Raw genomic sequence first — 14,588 nt, forward strand, 5'->3', positions numbered from 1 at the left:
GTAATCAGAGAAAGTGACTCACTGCTGCACAGCTTGTGTTTCTAATTTTCACAAAAATGTACTGGGTTAGAGGTGTCACTTCTCCTTCCACTCAGTGTCTTGTTTTTTAAGATCCTTTCTGGGTGGTCTGCGTCTCTCTGGTCTGTTGCTTCTAACGGCTGCATCTTCCCCGTGGTGTGCACCCATCCCCTGACTGGTGGGGGATCCCAGAAAGCCCCTCACCCCAGCGCCCAGACAAGGACCCACGAGCCCCTCACACTGCAGCCCCAGTGGGCCTGTGGGGTGCTTCTCAAGGGTGAGCGGGCGCCCAGCTCCCCAGGCTTCCCCGTCTGCGAGCGGGAAGGCGGGCCTGCCTGCTTCCTCTCCGGCAGACCATCTGTCCTGGTTTGAAGACACTGAGCCTGAATCCAGCGCCCCCCCCCGCCCTCTGCTGAGACCCCCACGCTCAGCTTGTGCTGAGAACCACTGGGGACTCCTCACTCCGAGACCAGGCTCAGCAAGCACAGGGCTTTCAGAGACCAGACTCTGGGGCGCGTGCACCCCGTGGAGGCCTGGGCTGTGATGTGGTCACCCCCGCCCCACGCAGCTGCGGCCCCCAAGGCCTCACCTTGATGACCAGGTCCACAAAGCCCTTGTCATCATCGCTGGAGACGGGCGTGTAGGGCCGAATGACCAGGTTCCCGTCGATTCGAGCTGAGAGGTAGATGTGCTGGCCTGTAGGGCAGCAGGGGTGAGTATGGGCCGGGGACCACCCCTGCAGCGTCCCCTGGGTCTTGTCAACCCACTTCCCTGCGCCCCACCCAGCATCCACAGCCTGGACTGACGTTGGCTCCCGCTGTACCCTTCACCGCCCCCCCATCCCAGGGACTCCCATCGCGTCTCAGCTCTCTGCCTTTGCTCATGCTGGGGCTACTGCCAGGGACACTGGGGCATTTTGCTCTCTCATTCTGACACCCACCCTCGAAGGCCTGGATGGCTGACACCGCCTCCTTGAAGCCCTCCCTGCTTTTACTGAAAATGCAAAGCCCCGCCCCACCTCCCTTTCCCAGCGCTGGCTGGCTCCGTGTGGGCTGGGTCAGGGCTGCACTCACCGACGGGGAGGCCCAGGATGTGCTGGGGCGACGGCAGTGCGAAGCGGAACCGCCGGGTGTCATGGCTGATGACCTGCAAGGAGGCCGAGTTGCTGGACGACACCCAGGACAGAGGGGCCACCGGACCCAGAGCCCCCACCCTGCCCCAGCACCAGGGTGACACTGACAGGTGGACACACATGTGTGTGAGGGCACAGAGGTCAGCCACACATGGCAAGAAGTACTCTGTTCTCGTTGGCCCGGAGAAGGGCAGTGACCCGCCCAGGGCCACAGAGCAAGGCGGCTGGAGCAGGGAGCGAGCTCCAGATCCCAAAGGGAGGCTGCCAAATGGCCCAGAAAATTCCAGGGTTTCCAGGGGCAGGAGGGAAGGACCCACCTCTGCCATAGCTTGAGAAGTGTCCTGTCCTGGGGTGGCGGGAAGAACTCGGGGGTTGGCCACAGAGTGGGGAAGGGCTGAGACAAGGCTCCTGAGTTTTGGGACTGAGACTCAAGAGAAGGGCTCTAGGAGCCACTAAATTAAAAGCCCCCAAAAGGCAGGATGGCATGACTGTGGCGGGGCTACACAGGGCAAGAAGCATAGCAGCCTCGCTGCCTGGGAGGTGGACATGGCCATGTGCACCCAGGGCATGGTCAATGGGCAAAGGCCATTTCCCCTCCAGGGCGGGGCAGAGGCAGCTTAGGACCAAGGCTGGGCCGAGGACGGGGCCTGGTCTTAACAGAGGCCAGGGAGGCAATCATCCCACAGTGTCAGAGCTAGAAAGTGAACCCAGTGCCCAGACCCTGACTGGGCTCCAGAAGGCCCCTGGGGGTCTCCCCTGCACCAGGAGCTGCAGGACGGTGGGTGCGGAGGGGCCGTTGGAAAGACAGGCAGCTAGCTGTCCAGCACTTGTGTTCACGCTCACATGAGGCAAGGTCCAGTGATGGACAGTGCTACCATCCAGGGAGGGTCAAGTGACCTTTCCAAAGGGCCAGAGCATCACTGGAGTGAGCAAGCTGGGGCAGGAGGCCTGGATCTCAGGAAAGCCGGAGCCCATCCCCTACTCGGGATGCAGGGCTTGTTGGCAGCCGGCGGGTCTCTCTGCCCCACAGTCCAGCTGCAAACAGAGGCCCAAGGCCTCCTGCAAGTGGATTCCAGGATTATCAACCACTCCTGGGGTTCGAGGTCAGAAACCCACATGCCAGACATTTTTGGAGGAAGAACAGAAATGAGGCAAAGACCCTGATGATTACTGTGTTCAACAACCTCTAGCCCAGGACAGCAAAAGTCACGAGGCTAACGCCTGTGAGGGCTTGGCACGCTGCTGCTTCCAGGAAGCCACTGGCCATGACAAGCCAAGCAGTGGACTCTCGAGGCTAAGGGCGACCCTGCCCATCACCTGGTCCAGTCCCGTTCAGCGAGGGGAAGGGCGGGCAGCCGGGACCTCTCCCTGTGCCACAGCAAGTAGCAAGAACAAGCCCACCCGCTGACCCTGCAAAGCCACCAGGAGGCTACAACGGGGGTGGTGACTGCTAGGACATTCGCCACCTGCTCAATCAAAGGGGCCTGGAGGGCCCGCTGTGGACACCCCTGTGGCAAAACACCAGAGAGCTGTCAAACAGAAGGAACTGGCTTCAGGTTAGACATGAAAAGGTGTCTGTGTTGTGTGTAAAAGTGAAAGTGTTAGTCGCTCAGCCGTGTCTGCCTCTTTGCAATCCCATGGACCTTAGCCCACCAGGCTCCTCTGTCCATGGGGATTCTCCAGGCAAGAATACTGGGGTGGGTTGCCATTTCCTCCTCCAGGGGATCTTCCCGACCCAGGGATCGAACCCGCATCTCCTGCATTGCAGGTGGATTCTTTATTGTCTGAGCCACCAGGGAAGTCCATGTTGTACAGCCAGGTAAAAACATCAGGTTATTTAAAAAGAGAAACTAAGTATACACACACCTGAACGTCCATATGTCACGCACATAACCAATGTGACACCAGAAAGGCTCACGATGACCCGTGAATGGGACCCTCTGCACAGGGGTCATGGTGGGGGGAGGGGAACGTTCACACTCGAGAACAGGGCACGTATAAACATGTGCTTTTCTTTTATAAAAGGACAATTTTTATAGTGAGCACATGTAAATCATACACTACTTCTGGGTTTAAAAAACAGTAACAAGGGCGTTCCCCGGTGGCCTACTGGTTAGAATTGTGGCCTTTCACTGCCGTGGCCAGGGTTCAATCCCTGGTCGGGGAACTAAGATCCCACAAGCCACGTGGTGAAAAAAACAAGGAAAAAGAACTTTATAAAAGCAAAAGGATTCAAAATGTTGTGGTTTCATTTTAGTAAGAAAAAACTGTGTATACGGTATATTGAAAGGATAAGTATGGTCTTATCTGGAAAGTGGTCATTTTTTTAGGGGGGGGCCTTTTTCTGGTTTTTGACTTCTAAGAACTCCTGGTACAATTACAGTCACAGGTGCTCCAGCTCTAATGTGGAGCCCAGCACAGAGACCAGAGCCCAGGATTCAGGCTTGTAGCAGGTGACTGGCTTTCTCTGCCCCGTGACTCAGTCCTCCCTGCCACTCCCCTTCTGAGACAGCTGCCTGTGGCCAGAAATAGCACGAGGGAGAGGCTTTGATGGGGGAGAGTGAGGAGGGAGACGGCCTTACAGGGTAGGCGGCTGGGCAAAGATGGCGAGAGGATGGTTTTAGATCAAAATCACGATCGGAGGTTTGAAAAAAGGAAAAGCATCACGGGAAGGGCAGGAGTGAGCCTGCCGGAGGTGCAGACCGAGCCACACGCGAGATCACAGGAACACACAGGGAAGGAGGACTCTAGGGGCCCTGAGTGAGTGGGCCTGGGAGTGAGGGAAGGAGAAGGGAGGAGACCTTGTCTTTAAGGAAGGGGCCCTGGGATGCGGCACCTCGGATGACCACGAGGCCTAGACCTGAGTCCTAACCCAGCCCCTGACTCACAATGTGACCCGAGTTACTCCTGTCTTGCCCTCTGTTTTCACATCTGTTAAATGGGTACCTGGACCCAAAAGTCCTTACAGCATCCCTCCCACTCTGACTTTCTGTGGGTTAGTAAGTGTGGTTCAGAGAACCTGCTCTGTGATCAAAGACTCGGGTTCAAATCCCTCAGTAATTTACTGGTAGCCTTAGAAATGGACATGCGTGCATGCATGCCAAGTTGCTTCAGTCATGTCCGACTCTTTGTGACCCCATGGACTGTAGCCCACCAGGCTCCTCTGTCCACAGGATTCTCCAGGCAAGAATACTGGAGTAGGATGCCAGGCCCTCCTCCAGGGGATTGAACCCACATCTCTTATGCCTCCTGCATTGGCAGGCAGGTTCTTTACCACTAGTGCCACCTTGGAAGCCCTTAGAAATGGACATCACTTCATTTTCCCCATCTGTAAAATGGGCAAATAACGGGATCTACTTCAAGAAGGGCCATGCCCTGAGCACATAGTAGAAGCCCACAAAATGCTGTGATGCTGAGAAGCAGAGAGAGGTGCCTGTGCCCCTTCACCCCTCGGGCCCCGCACTGACCTCCTTGTCGATCAGCCGCAGCGGGTACTTGATGTCTGGATTCTCGAGCGTGATGGCCGGGGTGGAGCGCTGGAACAGCTTCATGAGCAGGCTGTACAGGAACCAGACTGGGGAGAGGACCACGTGGCCCAACTGAAACAAGGCAGACCCAAGAGGTCAGCTTGGCCCCGGGGAGGGCCTGCCCCCTGCCCTTCCCCAAATACACCAGTTGGTCCACACCTCCAGACTGCTCCTCTGCCAGGAACACCCTCTCCCCACTTCATCCAGGGACGCTGGCACCATCTTGGTGCCAGCTGGGAGATGCTATTAATACAAAACTCAAACTCATGAAACCCATCACTGTGTTACTGAGTCACTGGAAAAGCTCCATTTCCCCTGAGGCACAGGGACAAAGAAAGCTACATAACTGAGCATGTAGCCCCTTTTCACTTTGGCTGCCAGGGAGCTCAGCACAAAGTTCCCAAGTACCTGTGCTTAACCTTGAGTACTGCGTACCTGTGCTCCCTTCCTCCCCCCTCGAGTCAATCTCCCTGACCCCATTAAGTGATGTCAAGTGCTAGTTCTCTACAGACAAACCCCTGAGCCCTGGGGTTCTGCTTTCAGGTGTGACGGGCAGCTGGGGCACTAAACTGGACGCTGGGAAGCTCTACTCCTTGCTGGCTGGGTTACCCTGGTCGAGTCCTTTCCCCTCCTCTGAACCAAACCGGACAAAGGTGATCTGCAAGGTCCCCTGAAGCTCTCCGCACCATGCTGAGCCCCACACGGGGGTTAACCTCATGACGACCCTGAAGAAGGTGCTGACATCGCCACCGCTTTACAGACAAGGGAACAGCTCAGAGAGGCACACAGCTGGCAGGTGGGGAGCTGGAATTCAAGCCTGAGTCCACCCGCCTCCCCAGCCATGCTCTTAAAACATCGGTCCTCGCCCTCAACATCATGCCCACTCTGCTATGTGGCTCTAAGAGGCTCTTCCTCACCAGCCCCCTCCCCCCTATACTCTCAGCCTCACAAAGACCCTCTGAGGTGGTATGGATACTTGGAAAACAGAGAAAACTCAAATCACACGGCCAGATAAAAATGCTTAGGTTTTCCCTGGAGAGGACATCCTTGCAAAGAAAGGCAACTGGCCTGCTGCTCTTTCCAGCTGTGTTTGTCCCTGGGAAGCCCACCGAGCCTCTCTGCCCCGCTTCCCCATCTGAGAAATGGGGGTCAGAAGTCACACTTCCTGGCTGTCAGGATGGAAATCAGCCCTGAAGAGTGGCTAACCCGGGCTGTCCCCCAGCAGGCGTGCAACCTCGCCGGGCATGTATGTGGCTGCAGCGGCTACCCGGGGCCATCCGGAAGCCGTGTCCTGGGCAGCCTCCACAAACTGGACCACAAGCAAGACCCAAGGAGAAGACAAGAACAGCCTCAAGACCAGCCCTTCAGCAGGGAACCTGGCAGACCCCACCCCAAACAGCGAGCAGCATAGGAAAGGGGCCAGGCAACACCAGGCAACTCCTGATATGGAGAGAGAGGGGCCAACACCACCCCGTGCCTTCTTCAGGACCCGCCTCTAACGCAAGGCAACACCGGAGGGCTGTCCTCTGGGACCACTGGCACGACCCTTCAAAAATATCAAAGCCACGAGAAACGAAGGCTGAGGAACGGGTTCCAGATTAAAGGAGGCTCTGGTGGGTTGCAGGGTGGCCCCCAAAAGACCTGTCCACCCAGATCTGGGGGACGGAAAAAGAGGTTTTGCAACTGTAATCAAACCAACGAGGACTTCACTGGTGGTACAGTGGATGAGAATCTGCCTGTCAATGAAGGGGACACGGGTTCGATCCCTGGTTGGGGAACTAAGATCACACATGCTGCAGGGTAACGAAAGCCCGAGCGCCACAAATCCTGAGCCTGCGCCCTAGAGCCCACAGCTGCAACTGCCAGAGTCCCCTTGCTGCAGCTACTGAAACACACACACCTACAGCCCGTCTCCACAACGAGAGAAGCCGCCGCAATGAGAAGCCCAGGCACCCCAATGGAGAGCAGCCCCCGCTTGCCATGACAAGAGAAAGCTCTCAGAGCCACGAAGACCCAGTGCCGCCGAAATAAATGAACCGGGAAAAAAACACAACTAAGGATCTGGACGTGAGATCCTCTTGGATTCTGCCAGTAGGCCCCAAATCCCATGACAAGTGTCCTTCTAAGAAAGAGAAGATTCAGGGGAGAGGGCTGCACGAAGAAGCAAAGGACCCTCCCCTCGGCCCCCCAAGCGCGCCCTGCCGATACCCCGATTTCAGACTTTGGGCCTCCAGAGAGTGAGAGAAGGAATTTCGATTGCTTTGTGCCATCTAGTTTGCAACAATTTATGTGCAGTCAGAGGAAATGAAGACAGGGAAGTCCCCTACCTACCAACAAGTTCTGTTCCAAGAGCGCTTTTGTTAAGTCCAATTTGTTCGTAAGTCTGACACAGGCACCCGACTCGCACAATCGGCTATGTAGTACTGTACTGTAATGGGCTTATAATACTTCTCACACAAATGAATCACAAACAAAAAATAAAGACGTTTTTAATCCTACAGTAGAGTACCTTGATCAATTCAGTAGTCCAGTACAACAGCTGGCACACAGGGTCTGGCATCAGTAAACAGACAAGAAGAGTTACAGACTGGAGGCAGGAGAAGAGGTGGGAGAAGGTAGAACTGAAGGATTGTCAGCAAGAGGAGACAGAGGGCGAGCAAGACAATGTTAATTTCATTCACGCCTGACGCTGATGGAACACACGTTCACATCTTTCAAAGTCTGCAACTTGAAGGCTCTTGTGTATGGACGTAGTCTTCACCCCTGTGTTTCTAGTCATTGGGAAAACCTCCACTTCCCCTGAGGATCAGGGACAAGGTTCGTATCGTATGGTGGAGACTTACTGTACAGAGCCCAAAAGGACAGAAAAACTGAATGCAATGTGTGGTTTTGAATTTGATTCTGGGCCAGGGGGGAAGAAAAAAAAAACACAGCTGTAAAGGACAATCCTGAGACAACTGGCGGAATACGCATTAAGGCCCATGGATTAGACAATAGCACTGTATGTTACTGATTTGATCACCAGCCTGCAGTTATGCAAAAGCAAGTCCTTGTTCTTAGGAGACAGACATAAGTATTCAGAGGCAAAGAATTAACATAATGTCATTTACTCTCAAACGGTTTAAAATACACACATACAATAATAAAGTAAATAGAGCAAATGTCAACATCTGGTGTATTTTGGTGAAGAGTATATAAAGGTTCTTTTATGCATTCTTCCAAACTTACTGTAAGTTTGAAATTATTTCAAAATAAAAAGTGAAGAACCAAAAGTTCTCCCAAAACACTGGTTCTCAAGAAAACGGTCTCACAGCTTGTTCACTCATCCTCCCTAGGGTACCTCCTTGAGCTTAGTTCTCACAGTAGATGACCGTGCGTATTCTTCTCATCACACCTGCACAAGTTCCCCTTTTTCCTTGGCCACCAGGAAGCTCAGAGCCAAGTTCCTTGCCTGCAGGGAGGCCTCTCTGCTTCCTCTGCAGACCTTGAGAAGATCCTGCCCTCTCTAGGCCGAGCCTCACTGCTCCCTCCCTTCCTAGAAGCCCTGCCAGTACCTGAGGCCTCTCTGAGCCCTGGTGTTCTTATCTATGGAAAGAAGGTCAGGGCTACTGACTGGCCTACCACCCAGGGGAGCTGGCACATGAGATGAGGTAGGGAGCTAGGGTCACGGAGGGGTCTATAACCTGGGGAATGTGGGCACATGTGCGTGCGTGCATACACACACACAGCAACTTTCTCTACTGCCCTCACGGGGCCCCCACCACAAGCAAAGGAAGAGCACAGGCAACAGGAATTCCACACCAGGCCTGGCCCTGCCCCCCAAACCGGCCCAGCGGCTTCAAGTTGCCCAGCTGCAGCTTTGGTTACAAGCCTTTTGTTGGGCTCAGAACACCATCGACAGTGCCTCTCCCGCAGACAGGGCCTCCAGGCTGCATGCAACCAAGGCCTCATCCCACGGGGCCCCTGGTCTGTACCAGTGGGTGTAAAGGGAAGGCCTGAGGGAGCTGGCCCCAGCACACACCCCGGCACAACCACCCCCCCCAACTCCGGGCCTGCCCAGGGCCACACACAGCGTCTCTGGCCTCCTGCTCATTGACCCAGCACCTACTATGTCCTGACCACCACGTGCTATTTCTCCCACCATGAATTTCATTTAGGGCCCATTTGGGGGGACTTTCCTGGAGGTCCAGTGGCTAAGACTCCTCGCTCCCAATGCAGAGGGTCCAAGTTCAATCCCTGGTCAGGGAACTAGATCCCATGTGCCACAACTAAGACCGGACACAGCCAAATAAATAAATGAATAAGATAAATATCGGGGAAAAAAAGGCCCGATGGCAGCCCAAGACTCCAGGGTCAGGAGACCTGGGTTTGAGACTCAACTCAGGACTTCAGGAGAGAATCTTCACCTCCCCAGGCTCCACCTTCCTGCAGTTTGTGAGGACGGTCCCACCTAAGGCTGGGGGGCGGAATCGAGGCTGGAAAAGGCCATGCACAGAGCACACGTGGCCAGTGTCCCCGAGCTGTCACTGCTCCACGAGTGGGCTGTGAATCCTGAGCTAATTCTCACTTCAACCCTAGGCTGCAGCCGTGACTATCATCCAGTTAAGCATAAGGGAAGTCTGACCTCAAGGGACCATGCTCAAAACAAGTGAGACTGCTGTCCCTGTTTTTCAGGGAGGTTAAGTGACTTGCCAAAGGCCATGAAACCCAGTCTGGTGTAGTCTGGTTCTTTTGGAGGCACCTCCCAGGACAGGTTCCCTGGAGCCCACAGCCCAAATCCCCGGCTCCACCAAAATCCCATCTCCCACCTCCCGCAGCCAGGCCCCAGCTGCCCAAACAAACAGGCTGCTCCCTCCGACCCCCAAACACCCACCACCACGGCTCCCCACTACCTACACTCAAGGTCCCTACCACCTGGTCACCACCCTTTTTTGCCTCAGGCCTCTGCACACTCTTCCCTCATCCAACCAGGACATATCTTTCCTTTTTAGTTTCCAAGAGTCCGGCTCAAACTTCAAATCTCACCTGCCTGGCCCCTTCCTGGCTAATCAAGCCCTTAGCAGACTTCCGGAGCCCCCATTGCCCTCTGCCAACTCCCCGGGGATGTGGGTGGGGCACTCTGATGATTCCTTTGCTCCAGGCCCCTTCCACGTCTATCAGGGAAGGCATATCCACTGGGAACATTGTTTAGGAAAAAAGTTGAGCCAAGTTACATTTGCAGGAAATCACTATTGTTGGCAGCCCTGGAAATAAACTTACAAGACATTAAGAGCCAAGTGGAGCTGTGCTCCCAGGAGTTTTACTTCCTCCCAGCACAGCTGTTTAAGTGCATGTACAGCCAGGTTTGATAACCAAGATCCCTGGCCGGCAGGTAAAGAATCTGCCCGCGATGCAGGGGACCCGGGTTCGATCCCTGGTTTGGGAAGATCCCTGGAGAAGGAAATGGCAACCCACTCCAGTATTCTTGTCTGGAGAATTCCATGGACCAGAGGAGCCTGGCGAGCTATAGTCCATGGGGTCACAAAGAGTCAGACGGGACTGAGTGACTCACACACACCCATGGCCTGCAGTTCGCTGCGCAGTCTGCAAAGCACCTTCCGTGTTTCCTCACCGACCCTCAGCTGTGGGAGACGGGCCAGGTGGCTTCTTCATCGGCTCGGCGAGGCCCAGGGTAGAGTCTGGGCTCCGGTTCCCCAGTTTCTGTCTCTCCCCACCAATCTCTCACCTGCCCCAAGTGCCAACCCAGGGCAGTACTGAGCTGTGAAAAAGGCTCATTCGTTAACAGCTCTGAAGGCGAGCCCTCAACACTGGCCTTGGCCCTCACACAGAACTTGCACATTCCAGGCACCAGCTCTGTGTGCCTTGGATGCCAGCCTGGGGCTCACACGGCTGGGCCAGCTCCCCACGCGTGATCACAATGCAGAATGGCAGACACAGGGAGGCGAGGGACCTGGTGTCTCATCTCCAGCAGTCAGAGCAGAGACTTGGTAAATATCTGTGGATAAATTCACAAGGGGACAAGCACCAGCCCCTACCCTGCAGTCTCTCTGACTTCTCTTACTTTGTCTGAAGTTCCAGTAACCAGGACAAAAGATCAGATGCCCCCAGGGGGAGGGTGGGAATCGGCCCTCCACCAGGCACTGGCCAGAGGGGTGGATCCTGAATTCCTGGCTCTTTCCAAACCTGCCAGACACACCTGCCTCCCAGAGGTGGGGCTAGAGCCGCTGCTGGAAGGAGCTGACCCGGGACTGATGGGTAAACATTAGCAGCCTTTCCAGTCCCAGCGCCCAGCCGCCCCGCATGAGCACTGGTCCTTGAGCCCAGCACGCGGGCACTACAGCTACCCTACTTCAGTGAGGACACTGAGGCAGAGTGAGAACTGGCGGCCAGTTCGGTCTGTGGACTGAGCTCCGCGACCACATCTCTGCCCCCGCGGACAGTGTGGCCACTGGAGAGAGCAGGGGTGGACTTGGCACAAAGTCCTTCCTAAGGGGCAGCTGTGGGCAGACTCTCGCTGTCAGTTGGTCCTTCAGGACACAAACCCCAGTGGGCACAGGTGGCAGGGCCTGTGTGGAATGCGGGGGACACAGGGCAGAGGTCCTCCTTCCTGGGGAGCTCAAGCCAGGGTGGGAGACGGACATGGGCAGAGAAAAGGGGGCCGTGGAAAGGCCAAAGCTTTGTCTCTGGGAAACTGGAGACTTCACCAGACTCACAAGGGGTTGGGACGCCCTGCCACCCCTGCAAACAGTGGGCAGAGTAAACAGGACGGACGAGGCTAAGGCCCCACCCCAGCTCCTCAGTGCACTGCACACACACGCAGGAGCGGGCGCGCGCACACACACACACACACACACACCACCTCCCCCAGCCACCCGGGGGGCTAGGGGACAGCTGCCTCCCAGGCCTTGACCTGGTGCCCCAAAGGTCACACTCTGCCCACCAGGGAACCCACCTATCTTTCCCCGCCTCTGATAACATAGGACAGGGAGAGGAAAACGGGGTGCCAGGGTGTCTCCAGGGAGCCCCCAGCCTGCCCAACATAGCGGAGAGGCTGGGTAGCCCTGCCACCCCTGTGTGGCACCCTGCCAGCTGCTCACCCCCTGGAATTCCCCCACCCCACCTTGGGACCCTGCCATCCTCTCTACCCAGGTCAGGTCTCAGCAGGGAAAGGGACCTGCCAGCAAAGGGACCTGCCAGGACCTCCACCTGGCAGGCGTGTTCCTCCCAAGGTGCCAGCCGCCTGTGCTGAGGCTTACCTGCCTGCTGCCCGCCCACCAGCTGTCCAGCTGGGATCTGAGCGTCCACCTCCCTCATAGCCCCCTTCTCAGGAGGTAGGAGGGATCAGAGGAAGTCCTGCAGCAAAGGGCTCCTGGCTCAGGGCTTGGGGTGAAGGGAACCCAGGAGGAGGGGCGGGTGCAGAACCGATCCACCCTCCGCAAGGGAGACCCAGCCCTGCTGCCCAGGGGCGGGGGGTTGGGACCACGGACTAGGCACAGGGCTGCCAAGGGCAGGAGAAAGCCTTGGATTCTACCTGTGGTGGCGCCCTGTCCGGGTCCACTGAGTGCTCACGACTGTGCTGGGGGTGGGGGACCCAGAGTCGGGGCTGGCCGGCTAAGCCCCCCAGTGTGTACCCCCAGGTGGCTGGCAGACTCCAGAGCTAACCCCTCTTCCCTGAGTGGGAGGAGGCCTCTTGCAGGGCCTGCACTTCCCTGATAAGAAGTCTGGTGCCCTGAGCCGGAGCGGGCCTCCTGCAGACTGTGCGGAGCCTCTGTGCCTGGAGGCAGGGCTGGGGTCTGCTCCGGGTATTCTGGGCCAAGCGGGGACCCCAGCAGGGCGCGCGAGGAAGGGGCCACCCCACCACCCCTTGGACAGAGGAGGCTCAGGAGTTGGGGCAGCTTTCCTGACGCTCAGATGGGGCTCTGTCCCTCACGGAGGGGCTACAAGGGGTCCTTGGCTACTCAGCAAAAATACTGAGCAGCCACATCCCAGGGTGCGTGCTTAGTCACTCAGTCCTGTCTGACTCTGTGCGACTCCGTGGACTGCAGCCCGCCAGGCTCCTCTGTCCGTGGGATTCTCCAGGCAAGAAGTGGGTTGCCATGCCCTCCTGCAGGGGATCTTTCCAGCCCAGGGATGGAACCCAGGTTTCCTGCATTGCAGGCGGATTCTTTACCGTCTGAGCTACCAGGAAAAGCCCCTCGAAGGGATCCAGAGACAAATCCAGGCAACGCGGATGGCTAGAAGGTGAGAAGCCCTGTGGGAAAACAGCAAGGGGTGGGGGGGTGTCTGGGCTGGGGGATGGGAGGCTGAGTGGTGAGGGAGGAAGACGATTTCTGGGAACACGGTCAGGACGTTGGACTGAGCTGGGCTGATGCCCCCAAGCTTGCCCTGAGCAAAGCTGCCCCTCGGTCTGAATGGCCCCCAGAGTCCCAGGCTGGGCCACTCGCTCAGGAGCAAACGCGCCAGGCCAGGAGGCTTTCTGCCTCATCCAAGGGGGAGCCCCAGAGCCGGAGGGACGAGGTGGGGGAGGAGGCCAGGCAAGAGGCTCAGGGCCTCCTGCTCCCCGAGAAGCCCAGCCAGCCCCAGGGACAAGAGTGTGCGGGGCGGGGGGCGGACCTGGCCACAGGCCCCAGGCGGAACACGGGCCGCCCACCCCCACTGCGGCTTCTGAGGAATCCCAAAGGAGGCGGCCCCGGGCCCGGCCGACGTGACAGCGTGACAGTGGACTTTGTGGCCCCGGGAGTTCAGACTCCGCCAGCCGGGCGGGAGGCCAAGGCCCCGGCGGCATTTTCTTCATCTGTAAAATGGGGCCTCGCCAGTTTGTTGGGTTAAGAGAAACCAGAGCCCAGCATGCAGCCCAGGACAGGGCTCAGGGGTGGTGGGTGGTAAAAAAACACACTCCGTGATCCAGCAACATCGCACGTGTGCACACACACACCCCCATTCCACACGCCCACACTCGCAGGTACGCACCTGTGTACGCTCCCGCACAGCTGCACACTCACTTAGCGTCCCTCACCCCTGAGCACACGGTTGCACACGCACACACGTCACACCCACACCCCCGTCACACACACATCTCACACTCGCTCAGAGGCGACCGCTCACACTTCACACGTGTTCACACGCGTGAACTCACACGCGGGGTCACCAGTCTGTCTCACCGCCTCCACCCCGCACTCGCCCATCCTTGGCGGGCACGCCCGCCCTCCTGGGCCGGGCAGAGGGGCGGGGCTCCCCCGGAAGGCTCGGCCACCCCCGCCACCCCAACCCCGGCTCCGGGCGACGCCCCTCGGCCGGGAGGGCCGGGCCGGAGGGCAGGAGCCCGGGGCCTGAGTCACGGCCGCCAGGGGACGGCCGGGGCGCGGCGGGCAGGGCGGGGCCGGGTGGGGTCCTGCGCCCCACGTCCGAGCCGGGCCCCCGCCCCCGAGGCCGGCCGCAGTCGGCCCTGCCCGAGATGGAGGCCCGGTGCCCGCGGCTCCGGTCTGCAGCGATGCCCCCCGGCCCGCGGCGGCCGGCGCCCCGCTCCCCGCCTACCGTGCTCAGCTGGGCCCCCATGTTGGTGCCGCGATGCGCTCGCTCCGCCGCCGACACCGCCGCGCCCCGGGCCCGCCCGCGGCCGCGTCACCCCGGAGGAGGGGCGCGCCGAGCCCGGCCCAGTGGCGGCGCGCGGGGGGCGGGAGGCCGGCCTCCAGGCCCCGCCCCGCCCGCTTCCGTCCGCGGCCAGAAGCTGCCCCGGAGAGCGGCCGGCGGGACGCGTGGCCGGCCGGCGCTGTCGGCCGCCGCCCCCGCGCAAAGCCCGCCCGCCGACCCGCTGCGTGGCCTCCAGTAGGACGCTGGCGGTCTCTGGGCCTCGTCGGCCGTCCCCAAAGGGGAGAAGGTGGCGCCCCCTGCCCCATTGTTGGGCTCTAAAA

The 14,588-nt window shown here is 58.3% G+C and overlaps 1 protein-coding gene across 2 annotated transcripts in view; it reads right to left on the reverse strand.

Annotated features, from left to right (window-relative positions):
- Positions 1–14,285, reverse strand: part of CYB5R3 (cytochrome b5 reductase 3) — a 25,239-nt gene extending 10,954 nt beyond the window's left edge. For both annotated transcript variants that reach the window (XM_081587842.1, XM_081587843.1), the window contains exons 1-4: positions 14,212–14,285; positions 4,618–4,749; positions 1,092–1,164; positions 608–714 (exon numbers count right to left, since the gene is read on the reverse strand). In XM_081587842.1, coding sequence (XP_081443968.1) covers positions 608–714; positions 1,092–1,164; positions 4,618–4,749; positions 14,212–14,232 — 333 coding nt within the window. In that variant the 5' untranslated portion in view covers positions 14,233–14,285. The remainder of the gene's footprint in view (positions 1–607; positions 715–1,091; positions 1,165–4,617; positions 4,750–14,211) is intronic.
- Positions 14,286–14,588: the final 303 nt, after the last annotated feature.

The sequence above is a fragment of the Giraffa tippelskirchi genome, chromosome 4, assembly GCF_054371585.1.
Source record: "Giraffa tippelskirchi isolate mGirTip1 chromosome 4, T2T-mGirTip1v1.2.pri, whole genome shotgun sequence".
Lineage (NCBI taxonomy): Eukaryota > Metazoa > Chordata > Mammalia > Artiodactyla > Giraffidae > Giraffa > Giraffa tippelskirchi.